Source organism: Lethenteron reissneri, unplaced genomic scaffold (genome assembly GCF_015708825.2).
Source record: "Lethenteron reissneri isolate LAM-NWPU_2019-01 unplaced genomic scaffold, ASM1570882v1 scaffold_1241, whole genome shotgun sequence".
In the NCBI taxonomy this organism is placed as follows: domain Eukaryota; kingdom Metazoa; phylum Chordata; class Hyperoartia; order Petromyzontiformes; family Petromyzontidae; genus Lethenteron; species Lethenteron reissneri.
Genome location: NW_026890939.1, coordinates 53,272 through 77,211, shown reverse-complemented (window position 1 = coordinate 77,211; position 23,940 = coordinate 53,272). Strand labels below are relative to the sequence as shown.

General features: G+C 52.2%; 2 protein-coding genes across 2 annotated transcripts; one reads left to right on the top strand and one right to left on the bottom strand.

The window, feature by feature from the left end:
• Window positions 1–7: 7 nt before the first annotated feature.
• On the bottom strand, window positions 8–8,801 carry LOC133361804 (G1/S-specific cyclin-D2-like; the record flags this gene model as incomplete). Its single annotated transcript, XM_061580798.1, has 3 exons — window positions 8,604–8,801; window positions 1,836–2,051; window positions 8–142 (listed from the first exon to the last, which is right to left on the bottom strand). Coding segments are annotated over exons 1-3 (549 nt in total), but the record flags the coding sequence as incomplete, so codon positions are not given.
• A 9,924-nt stretch (window positions 8,802–18,725) lies between these two features.
• On the top strand, window positions 18,726–23,779 carry LOC133361806 (RPA-related protein RADX-like). The gene is made up of 2 exons (XM_061580801.1): window positions 18,726–19,155; window positions 20,742–23,779. Exon 2 carries the CDS (start codon window positions 20,895–20,897, stop codon window positions 23,502–23,504), a length of 2,610 nt encoding a protein of 869 aa, XP_061436785.1. The 5' UTR covers window positions 18,726–19,155; window positions 20,742–20,894; the 3' UTR covers window positions 23,505–23,779.
• Window positions 23,780–23,940: the final 161 nt, after the last annotated feature.

Sequence of the window (23,940 nt, the reverse complement as noted above, 5' to 3'; positions counted from 1 at the left end):
TGAAGGTGTACGTGTGCTTGCGGAGGAGCTGAAGCTTCTCGGCCGGCACGGGCAGCTCGCTGAGGATGTGCTCCAAGTAGTCGTGCGGCGTTACGGCAGCCAAGTCCCATCTCAGCCGGCACAGCACCAGTCGCTCCATGTCCTGCCAGACGTGGAAGAAGACGCAAGAAGGCGTTACAGCTGGCTCTGCCGATGTTTCATCCGGTGCCCCCCACCCACCCACCCACCCCCGAAGCGCCGATTTTTTAAATCCTTTATATTAAGTTCGCTTGCTTGCGTGCTTGCTTAGGACCGTGCAAATCTTTCGGTCGTTTTTTTAACACACTTCCCGTGATCCAATCGAGCTGACATTTTGCACACAGACTCGTTGTGCGTGACAATTTTCGTGAATTTTTCCCCCAAAATTTTACACTGTTTAGGGAATTTTTTAAATCCTTTATATTAAGTTCGCTTGCTTGCGTGCTTGCTTAGGACCGTGCAAATGTTTCGGTCGTGTTTTAACCCACTTCCCGTGATCCAATCGAGCTGACATTTTGCACACAGACTCGTTGTGCGTGACAATGCATTTTCCTGAAAAAAAATTCCTAAATTTTACACTTTTTAGGGAGAAATTTTTTAATATTTAATTACCAATTGTTTAATGCTGCGAGACAATCATCTGACCCATAGGTGGCAGCCATCTCAAGCCAGAGGACGAGATGACTCTAGCCGCTCCGATGCCACGCATATAAAGGATTTATAGTGAAAAACTTTGTTTTTACGGGTTAATTTTTTGACAATTTATTCTTTTCGAGGAAGAGCGCGCAGGACTGTGCGAGGACGTCGGAAGATGGCGGTTTCATATAATTTCTTTCAAGTTCCAACGGCTAATATTGTAACAGAGCGGAATCATTATAAGCTCACTAAATGGAAGAATTAGACTATCGGAACCTCATTTGCCAGCAGCAAAATATGATCATTGGTTTTTTATTCCCTTTTATCTGGCAACAAAACTGACACCTTTTTTTACAAGGAGTCGTGTTTGCATTGACCGCAATACCTGCAGTCGTAATGCAAACAAAAACACAACTCTGATAATGTATGCACTGTCCTTGAAGTTGATTGGTCCACACCCGAGACAGCTTTCCTTAGAGCCTAGTCTCACATGGTGTTGGACCAGATGATGCCAAAAGGCGCACAACTCAAAGACAATGCACCATCAGAGTATGAGAGCTCGGGGTAAGCATTTACACCATTGGAACCTCATTTGCCAGTAGCAAATATGATAATTGTTTTTTACCCTTTTATCTGGCAACAAAACTGACACCTTTTTTTACAAGGAGTCATGTTTGCATTGACCACAATACCTGCGGTCGGAATGCAAAGAAAAACACAACTCTGATAATGTACGCACTGTCCTTGACGTTGATTGGTCCACACCCGAGACAGCTTTCCTTGGAGCCTAGTCTCACATGGTGTTGGACCAGATGACGCCAAAAGGCGCACAACTCAAAGACAACGCACCATCAGAGTATGAGAGCTCGGGGTAAAGCATTTACACCATTGGAATCTCATTGGCCAGTAGCAAATATGAGCATTGTTTTTTTACCCTTTTATCTGGCAACAAAACTTGTCAGATAAAAGGGTCAGTGCATATATTATCAGAGTTGTGTTTGTTTGTTTGCTTTCCGACCGCAGGTATTGTGGTCAATGCAAATATGACTCCTTGTAACAAAAAAGGTGTCAGTTTTGTTGCTGGAAAAATTAGGTCTTATGGCTGTAGAAAATTAGTAACAGAGCAGGGAAAAGGGGAATTGAAAAGCCGCTTTGTGTGGTCGGGTTTCAAATCTCGTCACCAGCAGCTCTTGGAGTCTGATGGAGTTGTCCGTGTAGGTGCACAGCTTTTCGGCGGTCAGGTGGATCGTTTCTCGGAGCTTGGAAGCCAGGAACATGCACGCGGCTCCGAGTAATTGAAGGTGGCTTTTTTTGGTCGGCATCACGGCCAAATACCGGTCCAAATAATTCATTGCCAAGGTGAAGACCTCCTCTTCGCACCGCTGGTCTTCACATACCTACGACAAAGTTGCGCGCCGAAAAGGGAAAAACAACACGCGACTCCGGTTAAAAAAGGAGATCTTTTGTTTTTGCAAATACAAAACGGCAATCAATAACGTTGTGTAGTCTTCTTGGTTCTTTCGGTAAAGTCACGCAGAAGGGAAATAATAAAATAATAAAAATAAAACATATTTTCTTTTAATGAAAAATTCTCACGACGTTTCGGCAAGCAGCCGTCCTCAGGTGAAGAACAGGTCTGTCGGGAAAGACAGCGTCTGAATGAAACACCACCAGGCTTGGCAGCGTATATTTAAGCTGGGTTGGAGGGGGAAGAGCGCCTTGACAAAGGAATTTGCATATCAAGAGGAATTTAGCATATTTATGGGAAATGCAGCTTTAAATCGAAATTTAACGTTGTGTAGCTTAACATGTGCAGCATAAATTCAAGATGTTGCAAACCCCAAGTGAGATAACCAAGCGTGTATATTACACGCACACCACATATGCAAAGTGTATACATATTTTCAAGCAAAACCTTGGATTGCGAGTAAACTTGGTCTGCGAGTGTTTTGCAAGACGAGCAACATTTTTAAAAATAAATATTAATTTGATAAACGAGCGAGTGGTCTTGCAATACGAGTAGTACATGTAGTGTACGCTTTGTCTGCAGAACGTCACGTGATCACAACTGATGAACGAGTGCTTTGGATTACAAGCGAACGAATTATGCTCAAAATCCAAGGTTTTACTGTATTTAATGTTGGCTTTTGTTGTTGTTGTCGTTGTCGCAAGATGCATTCAAGCGACAGTGTTAAGCGATGACACGAGAGAAAGATTGGTAAGCGCTGGTAACAGCAACAGGGGCTTGTCCCTGGCAGAAGAGAGACGGTCCCTGAATTCCTGAGACACGTTCGCTCCGAAATGAATTCAGGTCACAGTCGCAACAATCGGGCCAACCAAAGTGGGGGGGGTTGGTGGGTTGGTGGTGCGTGGGGTGGGACCCTGACCCCTGACCCCCACTCTTTGTGTGTGTGGGGTGGTGTGGTGAGACCCTGACCCCCCCCACCCAGCCCCACCCTCCATCCCCACCCTCCCCTCTCCTCCAACCCCCCACCCAGCCCCAGCCCCTCCCCACCCTCCCCACCCAGCTCCACCCTCCCCTCCCCACCCAGCCCCACCCTCCCCCCTAGCCCCTCCCCACCCAGCCCCACCCTCTCTTCTCCACCCAGCTCAACCCTCCCCATCCAGCCCCTCCCCACCCAGCCCAACCCCTCCCCTTTCCTCCAACCCCCCACCCAGCCCCAGCCCCTCCCCACCCGCCCCACCCCACCCTCCCCATCCAGCCCCTCCCCACCCTCCCCCACCCCTCCCCACCCAGCCCAACCCCTCACACCCCCTACCCAGCCCCACCCAGCCCCTCCCCTCCCTCCCCACCCAGCCCCTCCCTGCACGACGGACACAATAATCCCCTGTGGGCTGGTGTAACCAGGAGGTTCCTACCGGTACCAGGTTGTTTTTTTTATCCTTTTGAGTTCAACGGAGATGCAAACCACGCCGTGTTTGCTGCACTGTCTGTAGCTGTGTGTGTGCGTGTGTAGCCACTAATGTTGACAACGCACTAACCAGCGCACACACACAGTACATCACTAACACACACACAGTACATCACTAACACACACACAGTACATCACTAACACACACACAGTACATCACTAACACACACAGTACATCACTAACACACACACACTACATCACTACCACACACACTACATCACTAACACACACACAGTACATCACTACACCACACAGTACATCACTAACACACACACAGTACATCACTAACACACCACAGTACATCACTAACACACACACAGTACATCACTACACACACACAGTACATCACTAACACACACAGTACATCACTACACACACACAGTACATCACTAACACACACACATACATCACTAACACACACACAGTACATCACTAACACACCACAATACATCACTAACACACACAGTACATCACTAACACACACAGTACATCACTAACACACACACAGTACATCACTAACACACACACAGTACATCACTAACACACACACAGTACATCACTAACACACACACAGTACATCACTAACACACACAGTACATCACTAACACACACACAGTACATCACTAACACACACACAGTACATCACTAACACACACAGTACATCACTAACACACCACAGTACATCACTAACACACACACAGTACATCACTAACACACACACAGTACATCACTAACACACACAGTACATCACTAACACACACACAGTACATCACTAACACACACACAGTACATCACTAACACACACACAGTACATCACTAACACACACACAGTACATCACTAACACACACAGTACATCACTAACACACACAGTACATCACTAACACACACAGTACATCACTAACACACACCAGTACATCACTAACACACACACAAACATCACTAACACACACATACATCACTAACACACACACAGTACATCACTAACACACACACAGTACATCACTAACACACACACAGTACATCACTAACACACACACAGTACATCACTAACACACACAGTACATCACTAACACACACACAGTACATCACTAACACACACACAGTACATCACTAACACACCACAGTACATCACTAACACACACACAGTACATCACTAACACACACACAGTACATCACTAACACACACACAGTACATCACTAACACACACACAGTACATCACTAACACACACACAGTACATCACTAACACACACACAGTACATCACTACACACACATACATCACTAACACACACACAGTACATCACTAACACACACACAGTACATCACTAACACACACACAGTACATCACTAACACACACACAGTACATCACTAACACACAACAGTACATCACTAACACACACACATACATCACTAACACACACACAGTACATCACTAACACACACACAGTACATCACTAACACCACACAGTACATCACTAACCACACAATACATCACTAACACACACAGTACATCACTACACACACACAGTACATCACTAACACACACACAGTACATCACTACACACACACAGTACATCACTAACACACACAGTACATCACTAACACACACACAATACCACTAACACACACACAGTACATCACTAACACACACACAGTACATCACTAACACACACACAGTACATCACTAACACACACACAGTACATCACTAACACACACACAGTACATCACTAACACACACACAGTACATCACTAACACACACAGTACATCACTAACACACACACAATACATCACTAACACACACACAGTACATCACTAACACACACAGTACATCACTAACACACACACAATACATCACTAACACACACACAGTACATCACTAACACACACACAGTACATCACTAACACACACACAGTACATCACTAACCACACATACATCACTAACACACACAGTACATCACTAACACACACAGTACATCACTAACACACACAGTACATCATAACACACACACAGTACATCACTAACACACACACAGTACATCACTAACACACACACAGTACATCACTAACACACACACAGTACATCACTAACACACACACAGTACATCACTAACACACACACAGTACATCACTAACACACACACAGTACATCACTAACACACACACAGTACATCACTAACACACACAGTACATCACTAACACACACACAATACATCACTAACACACACACAGTACATCACTAACACACACACAGTACATCACTAACACACACACAGTACATCACTAACACACACACAATACATCACTAACACACACACAGTACATCACTAACACACACACAGTACATCACTAACACACACAATACATCACTAACACACACACACAGTACATCACTAACACACACACAGTACATCACTAACACACACACAGTACATCACTAACACACACAGTACATCACTAACACACACACAGTACATCACTAACACACACACAGTACATCACTAACACACACACAGTACATCACTAACACACACACAGTACATCACTAACACACACACAGTACATCACTAACACACACACAGTACATCACTAACACCACACAGTACATCACTAACACACACCAGTACATCACTAACACACACACAATACATCACTAACACACACAGTACATCACTAACACACACACAGTACATCACTACACACACAGTACATCACTAACACACACAATACATCACTAACACACACACAGTACATCACTAACACACACACAGTACATCACTAACACACACACAGTACATCACTAACACACACACAGTACATCACTAACACAGACACAATACATCACTAACACACACACAATACATCACTAACACACACACAATACATCACTAACACACACACAGTACATCACTAACACACACACAGTACATCACTAACACACACACAATACATCACTAACACACACACAGTACATCACTAACACACACACAATACATCACTAACACACACACAGTACATCACTAACACACACACAATACATCACTAACACACACACAGTACATCACTAACACACCACAATACATCACTAACACACACACAGTACATCACTAACACACACACAGTACATCACTAACACACACAGTACATCACTAACACACACACAGTACATCACTAACACACACAGTACATCACTAACACACACACATACATCACTAACACACACAGTACATCACTAACACACACACAGTACATCACTAACACACACACGAGTACATCACTAACAACACACAGGTAACTCACTACACCCACCACGGTACATCACTAACACACACACAGTACATCACTAACACACACTCACTACATCACTACCACACACACCTACATCACTACCACACACACAGCATCACTAACACACCCACCAGTACATCACTAACACACACACAGTACATCACTAACACACACACAGTACAGCACTAACCACACACACAAACATCACTAACACACACACAGTACATCACTAACACACACACAGTACATCACTAACACACACACAATACATCACTAACACACACACAGTACATCACTAACACACACACAGTACATCACTAACACACACACAAACACGTGTTCACGTTCACAATTAACGACGCGCATATTTTATTTCACGTTACCTGCATTCTACAGTATACAGACATTAACTAATGTACACTCGCGGCAAATATGTACACGTGCACACACAGACAAAGATCCCCGTGTAGCCTTAACAGACTGTAGGGGCAAGTGCTGTTAGCGGAGTAGCACCTATGAAGGCCGGAACGGTACACGAGGGGGGGGTGGCCAGCACCACGCCCGACCGCCTTTGTCTCCCCAGTGGCGATATTTACTACACACCGCACCAAGTACTCATTTGAGGCTGAGTCGACCTAGGGGAGGCCCAGGACCGGTTCAGATATCGTCACTGGTGTTGGCCGTGAGCGCTATGAACCCACTCACCCCCCCCCACTCACTCAACCCCCCCACTCACCCACTCACCAACTCACCCACCCACTCACTCACCCCCTCACCCACCCACTCACTCTCCCCCCACTCACCCACCACTCACCCCCCCACTCACCCCCCCTCTCACCCCCCCACCCACTCCCCCCCACTCACCCACTCACTCACCCCCCCTCTCACCCACCCACTCACTCCCCCAGACTCACCCCCCCCCCCTCTCACCCACCCACTCACTCCCCCTCACTCACCCACTCACCCACCCTCTCACCCACCCACTCACTCACCCCTCACTCACCCACTCACCCACCCATTCACCCACCCACTCACCCACCCATTCACCCACTCACTCACCCCCCCACTCACCCTCCCACTCACCCCCCCACTCACCCCCCCTCTCACCCACCCACTCCACCCACCCATTCACCACTCACTCACCCCCCACTCACCCTCCCACTCACCCCCCCCACTCACCCCCCCCTCTCAACCACCCACTCACCCACCCATTCACCCACTCACTCACCCCCCCACTCACCCACCCACTCACCGTCCCACCCCACTCACTCACCCTAGTGATGGTGGTGGTGATAGTGATGATGATGATGGTGGTGATAGTGATGGTGGTGGTGATAGTGATGATGGTGGTGGTGATGATCTTGGTGATAGTGATGATGATGTTGGTGATAGTGATGATGATGGTGGTGGTGCTAGTGATGATGTTGGTGATAGTGATGATGATGTTGGTGATAGTGATGATGATGGTGGTGGTGATAGTGATGCTGATGATAGTGATGATTATGATAGTGATGATGATGGTGGTGGTGATAGTGATGATTATGGTAGTGATGATTATGATAGTGATGATGATGGTGATAGTGATGATTATGATAGTGATGATGTTGGTGGTGGTGATAGTGATGATTATGATAGTGATGATGATGATAGTGATGATGATAGTGATGTTGATGATGGCGATGATGTTGGTGGCGATGATGGTTGACGTTGATGACACCACGCTACCTCCAGCATCCACGTGGCGAGCGTCCTTCTCATGAAGGGCTGGATGTCGGTCTGCACGCCGCACTCGAAGTACGACGCCCTGGGCACGTAGCGCTCCTCCAAGCTCAGCAAGTTGGACAAAACCCTCTTGTCTTGCAGGAGGTGGGCATCTACTAAAGCCCTCTTGATGCCAGCTGCCTCGCCACACATCAACTCCATTCCTTCTGGGGTCGTGGGGGGCCCTTTTCGTTACAAGGTGGTGGTGGTGGGGGGCGGGTTGGTTGATGGTGGACTGTCCCTTCTTCTGCAGCTCCAAGAATGATTTTTTTTTTACACGAAAGATTAAATATTGTAGGAATCTGAGAAATCGTCGTGGATTTCAATGGTCGGTTTGAAATGTAACAGCAGCTGCAGCAGCTGCAGTATTGATGCTCTTACTGGTGTACAACACGTGTTCGTCTGTTCACAGAAAAACTGCCGCTCTTGATTTTGCCTTACAGTCATATATTAGTGCTAAGTTCACTTTAACGTCTTCTCAGTTACTTACGTTTCGTTTTGCTGTTCCCGTTATAAAAAAAACTTGCAATGATTACCAGCTTCTACACCACACGCGTGTTACTTTATTATGACAATAATCTCATCTGCCAACGCACGCAACATTCAAGGCTTGCTGCTGTACACTGTTTGTCACGCTGCACACAAGTTCTTTGCTCTGACCGGCAAAACATCTGCGGCTAAAGTAAATAAATATATAAAACCTTCATCATTAATATGAATACAGTTGACCTAGCAACAAGGGAGTGACGGCGATTGGCTGTGTTGTTGTTGTTCTTGCTTTGCGCCAAAGTAGTTCAAGTTCATGTACAAGCCCTGTGAGCCATTCGGCTCTTGAATCGGGTGCAACCGCAACAAACAAAAAAACATCTTAAAGTGAATGTGCGACTAAGTTTAAACAGAAAATCCAAGAAAAGACAGCAAAATATTGCAGAGAAAGCACCGTTACACACCAACACTGTGCAAACATCCCAGTGGGATGCAAGTCAAACAACAACAACAACAACCACAAGACAACTTAGATTAAGGCCATCAGTCTAACTCTGTACTACAACAACAACACAAACATGGATAAACCAATACACTTTTCGAAATCACCAAAATAAAGCCATGAAAGCAATGAAACAGTGCAGGTCATAGGAACTGTGACGGAGTTTTCACAATAAACTTCATAAACAACACGTACCAGCAGAACCTGCAGCCACAGCTGCTGCTGCACGAGTCTCTCCACTACAGCAGCAGCAGCAGGAGCAGCAGTCGCAGAATTATAATTTCTCAATGCACCTTTAAGATCAGCGCACTAAATCAAAACACAGGTCATACTTTGATTTAAAGCTTTCGTGACTGCAGCGATTCATCTTCTTGGTTCTTTCGGTAAAGTCACGTAGAAGGGAAGTAATAAAATAATAAAATAAAATAATTCTCACGACGTTTCGGCCACAACGCAAGCAGCCGTCCTCAGATGAAGACCAGGTCTGTCGGGGAGACAGCGTCTGAATGCTTCCCTTCTACTTGACTTTAGCGAAAGAACCAAGAAGACAGGTCATACTTTGAGGCCACTGAATATCAGTGACAGCTCGGGGTGTACAACTCCTCTAGAGCAGCTTTGAGTGATGAAGCAGTCGTTGTTACGCGCTTACATGGCTCACAAGACGACTTGTTGTGGTTTATATTTTGTCTAAACGTTGCTTCTTGTTGTCATCTTGACGCGGGGTTCTAAGAGACGCGAAGGATGTTGGTGTTTTGCGATAGAAATAAATGAACTGCGTGGCGCCCAGCGTGGGGCTCGAACCCGCGACCCCGAGACGCCGCCGCTGAGCTCGCCGCGCGCTGGGGACTCAGCTCGCCAAGTCGCCTCCTCGTGTAGCCACCACTCGCGTTCACTCGCTACACACCGTGTCGAGAATGACATGGAATTGGCTATTATCATTGTTCTTGAAGAGTGTAGTGAACAATATGGAGACACTTGGGGTTTTTAAATCCTTTATATTAAGTTTGCTTGCTTGCGTGCTTGCTTATGTAATAAAAGGACTCAGACGCTTCTCTCTGACTTCGTGTCCTTTATTGGGTTCTTGTCTTCTCCCACACGGCACTCTCTTATAGACACTGTATTTGTAGCCCCCGGCTGCTATCGCTATGTAGCCTCCTTCCTCTCCCTGCAGACTCTCTCCTTTCTCTATTGTAACCTCCGTCCTCTCCCTGCAGACTCGCTGCTGACTCCCTATGCAGATCCCCGCTGCTTACTCTATATGCAGACCCTCTTGGCTGCTACTCCGTGTGCAGACCCGCTGCTGACTCCGTAGGCAGCCCCGCTGCTGACTGCAGCCTCCTCGCTGCTTCGGGTCGGTCACCGCTGGCCGACGGTGCCGATCCTCGCTCCCTCGTGTCCGTGGCGATCTCGCCACACTCCGCTTTCGCCCTTCGTGGCCTCTCTCGTTCCTGGTCCCCCGTCACTCCCCCTCCTCTTCCGGTTCCCCTCCCTCTATAGCTTAACCCCTCTCCCCCCCACGTGACCTAACTCCTCCCCTCATGACGTCACCTCCGGAGGGCCGTTTACGCCCGCATTACATCACCCTCCCCCATCGAGAAAATCCAGCCGACCTCGGCTGAAATGCAACTTGACAAGCAATGCGGGTGTAAAGGACCGACACGTAAAAAGACACGAAGCATGCAACAACAATATAACAAGAACACAACACAACACAATTTAACGAAACGTGAGGGATTTCGAGCGAGTACGGGTAGCCGGGCCGTCCCGGACGGTCGGCAGCCCACCCGCCGAGCGGGAACGTGGCAGGGTTTTAAGGGCGACAGGAGCAAGTTCATCCGCCGCCATTGAAGGGCCGCCACCGTCCCGGTTGCGTCCGCGGAGGGACAGGAAGAGCTGCAGGTCCCGTAGTTTCTGTGGCTCCGGTCGGCATCCCACGAGCGGAACGTCCTCCCTCCTGCGGCGTCACGGCCGGCTTGTCTGTAAGGGGTACGACAGGCGCTCTTGCAAGGTCAGCATGCACAGGCAAGGGCGAGTCGGCAGCAACAGACCCCGGCAAGGCAACCTCGGGAGATGACGCTTCCGGTCGCGGGGCAATGTACGGTTCAACCGGGATGTATGCACGAACCAGCGCCGCGAACCAACCCGAACCCGCGCCGACTGAGGGTTGGGAACCTCAATGAGGCGGACCGGACCTTGCCATGGTTTATGTAATTTAGGAGAGGTACCTGGCCGCACCTGTGGGCAATGAAGCCAGGCAAGGTCCCCCGTTTTCCAGGGGCACTCCCCCTTTGAACGTCGAGCACACCGCTCATTCCTGGCCTGAGCTTTGGCCGTAGCCATGCGGGCCCTTTCCCTCGCCGCAGTGACACGGCGAACGTTGTCCTGAATATACTCAGGAAGAGGCTTAACAGGTCCCCTCGCACCGGTTCCCAACTGCTCAGTAATCGGCGGAACATTTTCCCGGCCGTACATAAGAAAGAACGGCGAGTATCCAGTAGCCGCATGCGGCATCATGCGATACGCCGAAAGCACCCCAGGGATATGCAAATCCCAATCAGCTTGATTTTCCCCGATTGTATGGCACAGCATGGCGGACAGGGTCCGATTTAACCGTTCCACCATACCATCCGTTTGTGGGTGGTAGGGGGATGTCCGTATCTTTTTAGTTCCAAGAGCCGCACACACCTCCCCCAACAATTTAGACGAAAAATTTCGGCCTTGATCTGTAAGGAGCCTCTCCGGCGCCCCCTTGTCCATTACATACCCAAATAGAAAGGCGTCAGTGATAGACGCCGCTGACTGGTCAGGCAAAGGCCAGGCCATCGGCCAGCGGGAGAGGTACTCCACCCCCACCAGTAAATACTTATTTCCCCTAGCGGATGGCGGAAAGGGTCCCAAAATATCTAACGCCACCAGCTCATTAACTCGAGATACTTGAATCGATTGTATCGGCGGAACATATGGATGTTTAGGCGGCTTACGGCGGGCACAATCGGGACACGCGCAAACGTGACCGACGACATCTGTCGTCATGCCGTGCCAATAATAGTCTCACTGCAGCGTCAATAGGGTTTTCTGCACCCCCAGATGTAAAAGTGTATCACAATGCAGAGATCTAATCAATTCGTACCGCAATGACGCCGGTACAACGAGACGCCAGCGTTCCTGTATCCCTTCCCTCAACATCAGCAACCCATCTTGGAGAGCAGTTTCCGGTACACCACCCGCACCGAGTCCCTTACTTGCCTTCTCCGTTTGCTTTCGTAACGTCACCAAGGAATTATCCAACATCTGCTCCCGAATCCACACAGACCTCGGGAGACACAAAATCCCATCAGCCGGTCCCCCATCAACTGGTCCCGGTGTAAGCGGAGTTTCAAGAACATCCACCGCCAGCGTGACAGGCTGAGGGGGGAGCTGAATCGGTCCACACCTATGCGTCCCCGACGCACACGCGCAAGGGGATTTTTGCGGCAACCTGGAAAGTGCGTCCGCATTAGCGTGACGCACACCCTTCCGATGATGAATTTGGAAGGAAAATTCTTGCAGCGTGTCCAGCCACCTCGCCAATTGTCCGGATGGCTGGTCCATCTTAAGTGCATACTGCAAGGCCGCATGGTCCGTGCGGACAATAAACGACCGACCGTACAGATACGGTCGAAATTGGCGGAGAAAAAAAACAATGGCCAAAAGTTCCCTGCGAGTGACGCAGTAGCGGGTCTCCGCGGGCGACAAAACCCGACTCCCATACGCCACAACGCGCTCAACTCCACCTTTCGACTGGGACAACACCGCCCCAATACCAGTGTCACTTGCATCCGTATCCAGAATGAAAGGATGTTCAAAATCCGGATAATCCAACGTCGGTGCAGTAGCCAGTAAATCGCGCAGGCTCCGAAACGCCGCCTCCTCCGGCGGTCCCCAAGCAAATTTGTGTCCCTTCCCAGTAAGGAGATGCAAAGGCCTCGCGATAGTAGCAAAATTCGGAACAAACCTCCGATAATACGAGGCGAACCCCAAAAACCGACGCACATCACCCACCGTGGCCGGGGTTGCCCAATCACGGACACACGCAGTTTTCTCCGGATCCGTGGCCACCCCGTCCGCACTAACAATATGTCCCAAGTATCGAACGGAGTGTTGCAGTAGGTGACATTTCTTTGGCTTGAATTTCAATTTAGCAGAACGCATTCTGGTGAATACAGCCTCCAACCGCAGTAAATGCTCATCAAATGTGCGGCTGAAGACAATAATATCATCTAAATAAATCAGACATGTCTCCCACTGCAACCCCGTTAATACCAACTCCATCAACCTCTGAAAAGTGGCAGGGGCCGCATTCAACCCCATCGGAAGACAGTTAAATTGGAATAACCCCTGCGGCGTACGGAAAGCAGTCTTTTCTCGCGAGGGCTCGTCAAGGGGGAGCTGCCAGAAGCCCGAAGAGAGATCTAGCGTTGAAAAAAACTTAGCCCCTGACAAGGCGTCAAGAGAATCGTCCATACGCGGCAGGGGATGCGTATCTGCCACCGACACTTTATTCACCTTACGAAAATCCACACAAAATCGCAATTTACCATCCTTCTTTTTAACCAACACAACAGGCGCGCCCCACGGGCTATTAGACGGAGATATAATATCCGCTTTCAACATGTCATCCACTGCCCCTCGAACATGCTCACGCTCAGCCGGACTCATCCGACGCGAGTTCAAGCGGATAGGTGCAGCGTCCCCTGTGTCGATATGATGATAAAGCAGCGAGGTGCGTCCCAAGTCCAAATCGTCGGAGCTAAACACATCCGAATAACTCGATAATAATTTATGAATCGCACAACGCTGTTCGCCGGAAAGGGCCGAATTTTCCCCACACAATTCAGCGATCCAACGATCATCCACTCCTCCATCGTGTGAAACACCACCCACCAGCCCTCCGTCCGGCAGATCACTCTGAGCCGTAAACGCCGTGGTGGCATGTGCCACAACGGTACCAGCCGGCACACACACGCTTTCAGTACTCGCATTAAGCACCTGCAAAAACGGCCGCTGATCTGGACGGACAATAGTTTGCGCCCCCACTAGCGCCAATCCGCCCGTAACAGCGGCGGACGGCGACAGCAAAATCCCAAAAGCATCCTGCCGACCCGGAATCGGCTTCCGATATCGTAAGGGAATGAGCATCTGCGAGCCAGGTGGAATATCAACCGAAACTTCCGATAACGCCTGCACCTGGGCGACAGGAGCCGGTCGCCCCCAGGCGGACTGTAAAAATGCCAATTTCCGGCCCCCCAGTAGTTCAATGCAATTTTCATTGATTCGAATTAGAATGGGCATCTTAACCGCCAGGGACCTCGAAATTAACACAACGCCCGAGGCCGAGACTCCCCCGATAGAAATGTTAGCGTCCACCTGGCCCACGATGCCCATACTACCCCCGTTTGCAGCGATGCAGGAAGCGTAAGCCGGCCTAACGGCCCCCGGTGGGATGTTCAAAAGATGGAATATCACATCCGAAATAATGGTCGCGGACGCACCGGAATCCACCAAAATGCGTACGTCCACCTCTTGGATCGACCCAGGTACAGTGGACGAACCGGTAGCGGCCGCGACAACCCGCCGAGCCAGCTTACGCCACTGCGTTATCGAGCGACAAGGCGCAGACACTGGCCTCCCGTATGTAACAACATCCGCGTCGCACAACAACGGCGATGAGTGAGGTGTCGGGCCTTGCCGGGTGTCTGGTGCGCACCGACTTGCCTGTGCTGGAGGATCTTTCTTTGGAGCGTCCGCTGTCGAGGCCTCCTGCTGGGGCGGACCCGGAACACGGGCCCAGCAGTCCCTGGCATAATGGCCCCGACGCCCGCAGCGGAAGCACTCGACGTCGGTGCGGCGCGCAGCGGGCACCCCGTCCCGACGCGGCCGCACCGGCGGCGCGGCCCGCGGCCCCGCCCGCTTTGGGCCGGCCACGGAGCAGAGGCAGCCGACAACTCCTTCTGGCCGCTCCCATCCAGCACGTACACGGCCTTTGTAGGGTCCCACCCTACGGCACCCCCTTCGACGATAGGACCACCCATCCACGCCGTGACCTGTTTCCAGCGGCGGAGATTAAACTGGGCGTCCAGACACTTAGCTGCGGCCCGGGACGTGAGCTTTTCATGACCGCACGCCGGCATAGGAATGCCAAGATCTCGGGACAACTCCAACATCTTCCCCAGGATGAGAGGTTCCAGCAGGTCAGGCTCCGTCTCCGGGTAAGCGGCCATAGCAAGTTCCAACACGGCGCCCCTATACGCCACCGGTGACTCCTCAGGTGCGCGTTGCCGTTGCACGAATCGGCGATGGGCGTCATCCGGTGGCTCGTACGCGTCCGCCATTTCATCGAACACCCCTCGCAGAGTCTTCTTCTTCGCAGCTTTTATGGAGCGAAAAAAACGAACGGATTCATCATCAAGAAGAGTCGGAAGCACCTCCAGTGCCTCAGCGTCCGTCCATCTCGCTGTACGTACCGCCGCCGAAATCTACAGGCGAACGCACTCCATCGCCACCGATGGAGAATTCTTTGACGGTTGTTAGGTGACGACTGCGACTCCTTGGCTTGCTTCCTTCCGCCGCTGACTCCTCCGGTGGTAAATTCAACAAGGCGTCGCAACGCGGTGTCGACAAGATGGCGGCCGACCGTCGCGGCGGTCCCAAAATGGCGGCTTCCCGCTTTCCGTGGTGCGCCACGCCCAAGATGGCGTCTTCGCGCCGCGTGGCCGATGGCGGCGCCATCGAAGACGACCCGGGCTCCTGCCGATCACCACCATCACCTTCCAACGCCGCCCTTGGCGTGACAAGGTCACACAACTGTGTGATGACGTTTTTGAGAGTTACCAGTTGCTCCGCCATCTGGGTCCATCTTAAATCTGCGTCCTTTGGAGCAGATGGGTCCGACGACGCGGCAACCTCCTCGACACCCGGACCCTCACGGATCTCTTCCTCTGCCGAAGTCAAGCCGACTGCAGGAGGAAGATCGTCGTCGTCGGAAGATGAAGCCGACGCCGGAGATGGAATATTCTTTTTCCTCAATTGTTTCGCCATGCCGTTTCACTTCTGACTCCAGTGTAATAAAAGGACTCAGACGCTTCTCTCTGACTTTGTGTCCTTTATTGGGTTCTTGTCTTCTCCCACACGGCACTCTCTTATAGACACTGTATTTGTAGCCCCCGGCTGCTATCGCTATTGTAGCCTCCTTCCTCTCCCCGCAGACTCTCTCCTTTCTCTATTGTAACCTCCGTCCTCTCCCTGCAGACTCGCTGCTGACTCCCTATGCAGATCCCCGCTGCTTACTCTATATGCAGACCCTCTTGGCTGCTACTCCGTGTGCAGACCCGCTGCTGACTCCGTAGGCAGCCCCGCTGCTGACTGCAGCCTCCTCGCTGCTTCGGGTCGGTCACCGCTGGCCGACGGTGCCGATCCTCGCTCCCTCGTGTCCGTGGCGATCTCGCCACACTCCGCTTTCGCCCTTCGTGGCCTCTCTCGTTCCTGGTCCCCCGTCACTCCCCCTCCTCTTCCGGTTCCCCTCCCTCTATAGCTTAACCCCTCTCCCCCCCACGTGACCTAACTCCTCCCCTCATGACGTCACCTCCGGAGGGCCGTTTACGCCCGCATTACACTTAGAACCGTGCAAATCTTTCGGTCGTTTTTTAACCCACTTCCCGTGATCCAATCGAGCTGACATTTTCCACACAGACTCGTTGTGCCAGACAATTATTATTCGTGAAAAGAAATTCCCAAAATTTAACACTTTTTAGGCAAAAATGTTTTTTTTTACATATATTCAAATAGAACGCATTCATGGCTTTGGCTGAACGTCAGAGTGTTAGAGCCCAGAGCGTAACCCCTCCACAGGCCGTGGCGGAGTAGCGCAGTTGGTAGCGCCCTCGCTTCCCATGCCAAAGGTCGCGGGATCGATCCCTGCGTCCTCCACAGGCGTATATATTTTTAAATCCTTTATATTAAGTTCGCTTGCTTGCTTGCTTGCTTGCGTGCTTGCGTGCTTGCTTGCTTGCTTAGGACCGTGCAAATCTTTCAGTCGTTTTTTAACCCACTTCCCGTGATCCAATCGAGCTGACATTTTCCACACATACTCGTTGTGCCAGACAATTAATGTTCGTGAAAAAAAATTCCCAAAATGTTACACTTTTTAGGCAAAAAAAAAATATTGTATATATATTAAAATAGAACTCATTCATCGCTTTGACTGAATGTCACAGTATAAGGGCCCAGAGCGTAACTCCTCCACAGGCCGTGGCGGAGTAGCGCAGTTGGTAGCGCCCTCGCTTCCCATGCCAAAGGTCGCGGGATCGATCTCCGCGTCCTCCACAGGCGAATATATTTTTAAATCCTTTATATTAAGTTCGCTGCCACGCATATAAAGGATTTATAGTGAAAAACTTTGTTTTTACGGGTTATACTTATTTGCGCACAACTCAAAGACAATGCACCATCAGAGTATGAGAGCTCGGGGTAAGCATTTACACCATTGGAACCTCATTTGCAATGCAGATTCTGACGTATTGGTAATCAATCCAGATTCTGACGTATTGGTAATCAATGCAGATTATGACGTATTGGTAATCAATGCAGATTATGACGTATTGGTAATCAATGCAGATTATGACCTATTAATCATCAATACAGATTATAACATATTGACATTCAATGCAGATTGTGACGTATTTGATCAATGCAGATTCTGCCGTATTAATCATCAATACAGATTATAACGTATTGATCGTCAATGCAGATTATGACGTATGAATAATAAATAATGATTTTGATGTATTGATAATCAATAAATATTCTGACGTATTGATCATCAATGAATATTCGATTTGATCGTCAATAAAGATTCTGACGTCATTAGTGATTAATTTAGCTCAAATGCCATTGGTCCGCGGCGTGCGGGAAGTGGGAGGGGTGACATGACGCCACGGGTGATATGGACGTGACGTGACGTCACTGGCGGTCGGTGGGATTACGTGACGTCACGAGCGGTGGGGAGGTATTGACATGACATCACGGGGTGGTAGAGGTGACGTGACGTCACTAGTGGCAGAGGTGACGTCACCGCTCGGATAGTTTGAATCGAGACGCGGCCGCGCGTTTTCCCCCGCGGTTTTGAGCATCCCCTCAGAGTTCCCACAGAACCGCGATTATTAAGTTCATTAAACGTAACACCTTCTTATTATATACGTGTGTAAGGACATATATAAGGACGATTAAAGCAATTAAGTGGCCGTGAAAAGTCGCTCGCTCCGTTGCGTATTTTTAATTTTAAAAAATCGGCAATTTTTAGTGCGGCGATTCCGGGCCGAGTTTAAATCCGGTTAAGTTGTTCCACATTAACATCTCCTTTCGTAACAACAACAACGACGACAACTTTATTGGCGTGTGTGGTGGTGGTGGTGTAACGACCTGGGGCCACGCGTGCCGGACAGGCGAATGCGTTGCGGCCTACGGGACAAGACCCATCATCACCACCGGCGGGTAAAGCTGCGTGTGTCTCTCTTCTATTCTCTCTACACTCGATGTTAGTGAACGACACCCACAGCATCTCGCTTGATCCTAGCGGCAGGGATATCGTCAGCGTAGCTAATTGTGCTGCAGTGCGGTTTGGGTGTGTAAGCGGGACTTGCCCTATCAGCACACAGACACACACACACGGCTCGCATCAGTGGCGAGTGATGTCAACCAACCCCTTGCGTAGACCAGCGCGGTGAAGTATGGTCATTACGCATTGACCAGTGTGGTGAAGTATGGTCAATCTACATACCAACACCAGCACAGACCAGCGTGGTGAAGTATGGTCAGAATCCACATCCCAACCCCTGCATAGACCAGCGTGGTGAAGTATGGTCATTACGCATTGACCAGCGTGGTGAAGTATGGTCATTACTCATTGACCAGCGTGGTGAAGTATGGTCATTACGCATAGACCAGCGTGGTGAAGTATGGTCATTACGCATAGACTAGCGTGGTGAAGTATGGTCATTACGCATAGACCAGCGTGGTGAAGTATGGTCATTACGCATAGACCAGCGTGGTGAAGTATGATCATTACGCATAGACCAGCGTGGTGAAGTATGATCATTACGCATAGACCAGCGTGGTGAAGTATGGTCATTACGCATAAACCAGCGTGGTGAAGTATGGTCATTACGCATTGACCAGCGTGGTGAAGTATGGTCATTACTCATTGACCAGCGTGGTGAAGTATGGTCATTACGCATAGACCAGCGTGGTGAAGTATGGTCATTACGCATAGACCAGCGTGGTGAAGTATGGTCATTACGCATTGACCAGCGTGGTGAAGTATGGTCATTACGCATTGACCAGCGTGGTGAAGTATGGTCAGAACCCCACCCCCCACCACCCCCCACGATGAACCTATATAGATTGCGAAGGCATTGATCTAGTGGTAAAGAAAAGCCTATATAACACGTAACCGTAAACCTTAACTCTAACCTCTAACTCTAAACCCTAACCATAATTCCAAACCCAGAATTTAGCCCTAAACCCTACATCCTAACCCCCAAGTCCAAAACCCTAAGCCCTAACTCCAAACCATATCCAGAAACTCCAAGCCTAACCCATAACCCTCACTCATACCCCTAAACCTAATCAAACAAATCCATAAACATAACCCTGTAAATGTTGTGGCTTTGTTTTCCAACACACCGGTATGATGTACTAGTAACAAATTGGCATGTTCTGTTTACGTGACAAACCTGGCTATTTGGCTTTGTCGCGTGGACGTGGGTTTAAAGACATTTATATTTCTAACCTTCAAAAAAACCTGTTATGGATGATATTGGTCGCAAAAGCCTATGTGTTTATATGGTAATCAACGCTTGGCTTTACGTCATCGCGACATTCGCCGTCGTGTCTTTCAGCAACTCATCCCCGATGTAAACCGGCTGTGGTGTGACTCCACCCGCGTAATAACCCCTGTTATATATTTCAACTTCCCAACAGTTTATGCCCTTCCCCAAGAAGACACCTTTAGTCTCAGTCGTCCTTCAGGAACGTACCAGTGGCATCGTGTGGCCAAATTCTCTTTTTTTTTTTCTCAGCCTCAGCTCTGGTCAGGCAAACGCTGCGGGGGATGACGTCGCAAGCTTCTCGGCGCGCAAGGCACTTCGGCGAGACGGCAGACGCTGCACCGGCGCCTTGAACCCTTCAGTGCCGAGCCGCCCCTTCGGTTACTGCCGCCGTCGCGTTCGACGATGGCCGACTCCGCCGAACCCCCCGCGTCATTGCCGCCGCTGGAACCCACCCCGTTGGCGCGCCTGACCGCGACGCTCGACGACCTGCAGAGCATGGAGGTGAACGTGGAGCCCTCGTCCGTCGCCGTGGTCGCCGTCGAGCGCTACCTGCGCGATCTAAAGGTGCCGCAGGAGCACGGCGAGCACCAGCCTCCGCAGCCCAGCTTCGCCTACGACGTCACGGTGACGGACGGCGAGCGCCGGCTCAAGTGCTCGCTGGCGCTCCGGCTGATCCACCTGGTGCACACGAACCGGCTGAAGGCGGGCTGCGAGCTGCTCGTCCTCCGCTACGACGTCGGCACGGCCGAGCGCTTGGTGGTCGGCGTCCGTTTCCCCGTCATCGCCGACGCCGAGGTGACGGCGGAGCGCTCCCGCCTGCTGGTGGGCGCCGACGCCGAGGCCCTGCCCTGGGCCCGGGGGGCGTCGTGCGCGGACAAGCCCCTGGGAGCGGCGCGCGACTACTACCTGCCCCTGTGGAACAGCGAGGACTACCACGGGCAGCGGTGGGAGGAGGCGACGGCAGAGGACGTGCCGGTGCGGCCGGCGCGCCGTGCCACCGTCCGGAGCCTCGCGGAGGCCGCCGCGTCGGGCGCCAGGGGCCTCCCGCTCGTTGTGCGGCTGCTGCACAAGTCGCGGCTGCTGCACTTTGGCCGCGTGGACAGGCTGCGGCCGTGGCCCTACCGCGTCTACCTGGAGGTGTGCGACGGCACGGGCGTGGTGCCCGCCGTCCTGTGGAACGAGCTGTGCCCCGAGTGGTTCCGCTGCCTGCAGCCCGGCCAGGCGCTCGTTCTGGGCGACTACATGCTGAAGGACGCCTTCGCGTGCCGCACCTGGCCTGACGTCTACGACCTGGGCCTGCCCGTGTTCAAGAAGTTCGAGATCAACCTGAACTCGCGAAACCCGGCCGCCGACATCCGGGTCGTGCACCCGCGCCACGTGGACCCGGCCTGGCACCTGCCCGAGGGGCGCTACTGCTTCACCCGCCGCCGAGACCTCGGCTCGCTGCCGGCCGACCGCGCGTGCGACGTGGTCGGCCTGGTGTCGTTCGTGGGGCGCCAGGAGCGCATCCGCAAGAAGGAGAACCCGTGGCGTGCGCGCGACGACTTCTGGGTGTGCCGCTGGGTGCACGCGGTGGACGCCAGCAGCGAGGAGCCCTTCGTGCTGCAGCTCTTCGCCACGTCGCAGCCCGACGTGCACGACCTCCTGCGGCCCGCCACGCTCGTCGTGTGCACGCAGATGCGCGTCAGGCACGGCCTCGGCGGGCCCTACCTCACCACGTCCGTCGAGAGCCAGGTGTTCGTCTCGGGCCAGCACGCCGGCAAGCCGTACGCCGCCGAGCCCGCGGTGCTCGAGGTGGCGCAGTGGTGCTGCGGCATCGCGGACGACGATTTCTTGGCCCGCTCGGCGGTGGGCGGGTGCTACGTCTTCCCGCCGCTGCCCACGACGCTGGCGGAGTTCGCCGCGGGACGGCCGACGGCGCTCACCGTCACCCCGCTGGAGGAACTGCGCTCGGAGGTGGCCCGGCTGCACTACCGCGAGCAGAAGCGCCTGGTGGTTCAGGGCACCATCGCGGAGGTGCGCTACGTGGAGCTGAGCGAGGGGGCGGGTGGGCAGGAGAACGGCGTGCACGACGCGTCGCCCTCGGCGTCTTTCTGGGGCGTGGAGGCGGCGGAGGAGGCGGCGGCGGCGGCGGCGGTGCAGCCATCGCAAGCGGAGGATGAGACGGAGGACGAGGACGACGTCCCGCTGACCTCCGCGCAGGTGGTCGAGTGGCGCAGCTACAACCTGCGCTCGAGGAAAACGGAGCCGCGGGCGGCCGTCGCCAGTCACGGCGCCGCGAAGAAGAAGCCGAGGCTCGACAACGTCGTGGGAAACCATCGACAGCCCGGGCCGCCCGGCGCCCCGGTGAACGCGAACGAAGGGAGCGTCGCCAACTTGTTCGCGCCGTCGGCGGAGACTACGGCCGGTCCCGAGCGCGGGACGATGCTGGCCGCGTCGCGAGAGATCCTGCCGGCGCGGGGTCCCGCGGCGCGCGAGCCTAACTCCGCCAAGGCCCTGTGGGAGACCAACGATTGGTCCGGTTCTCAGCTCGTCCTCGCCGACCACCTGCGCCTGGGCGAGCTGCCGGCCGAGGCCGTGATGCGGCGCTACGACCACGAGCGGCGCGACGCTCAGCGCGAGCTCTGCAACCTGCAGCCGGCACGCCGCGCCAGCCTGCCCGCGGACGCCGCGCCCGACGCCGGAGCCTTCCGCCCGGCGTGCGATCTCGTCGGCTACTTCGTGATGACGCTGCTGGGGCTGGACCGCAAGGTGGCGCTGGACGTGCCGTTCGTGCCGGTGTGGGACCGCGGGGACCGCCGGGCCGCGTGCCCGTTGGCCGAGGAGCGTGCCGGGCTGCTGGAGATTCTGGCGCACGGCAGCGTGCCGCCCGGGGTTTCGCCGCTGCAGGTCACCGAATCGGCATCGCCTCTCGCCGGCCGGAGGATGCTGTTCGTGCTTGAGCAGTGCCGGCTTGGGGCCGATTGCGTGGAGGTGACGCTGAACCGGGCGTACCCGGCGCCGGACGGGTGACGCCGCCGTCTCGTCGGTCGTTGTGCCCTCGGTTGCCGAATTATATGGTCGTCTCGTCCGCACCCGCGTGCCGAGTTGATCGGAATCGTGCGGCCGATCGTGCCGGCTGGGACGCGCCGGGAATTTGCTGCCACATCTCCTCGGGGACGCCGGGTTTGTGACCCCCCCCCCACGAGGGTGTGGAGGGTGGACAGCACAGCAAGTAGGTTTCTGACCCGTCTCTTCAGCGGGGTTTTCATGTATTCCGATTTCTTGGAATAAAGGTTCAAAATGGATTTGGTCGGATACACGCCTGGATTTTTTTAGCATAGGGTTTGCGAGATTTTCTTAACAATTAAATTAATGGCGGCATCATTATTATCAGTATTCTACCATATTGCCTTGTAGCAGTTGGGCGTTGCATTACAACTCCTGAGTTAGGTTTAAATGTGCCGGG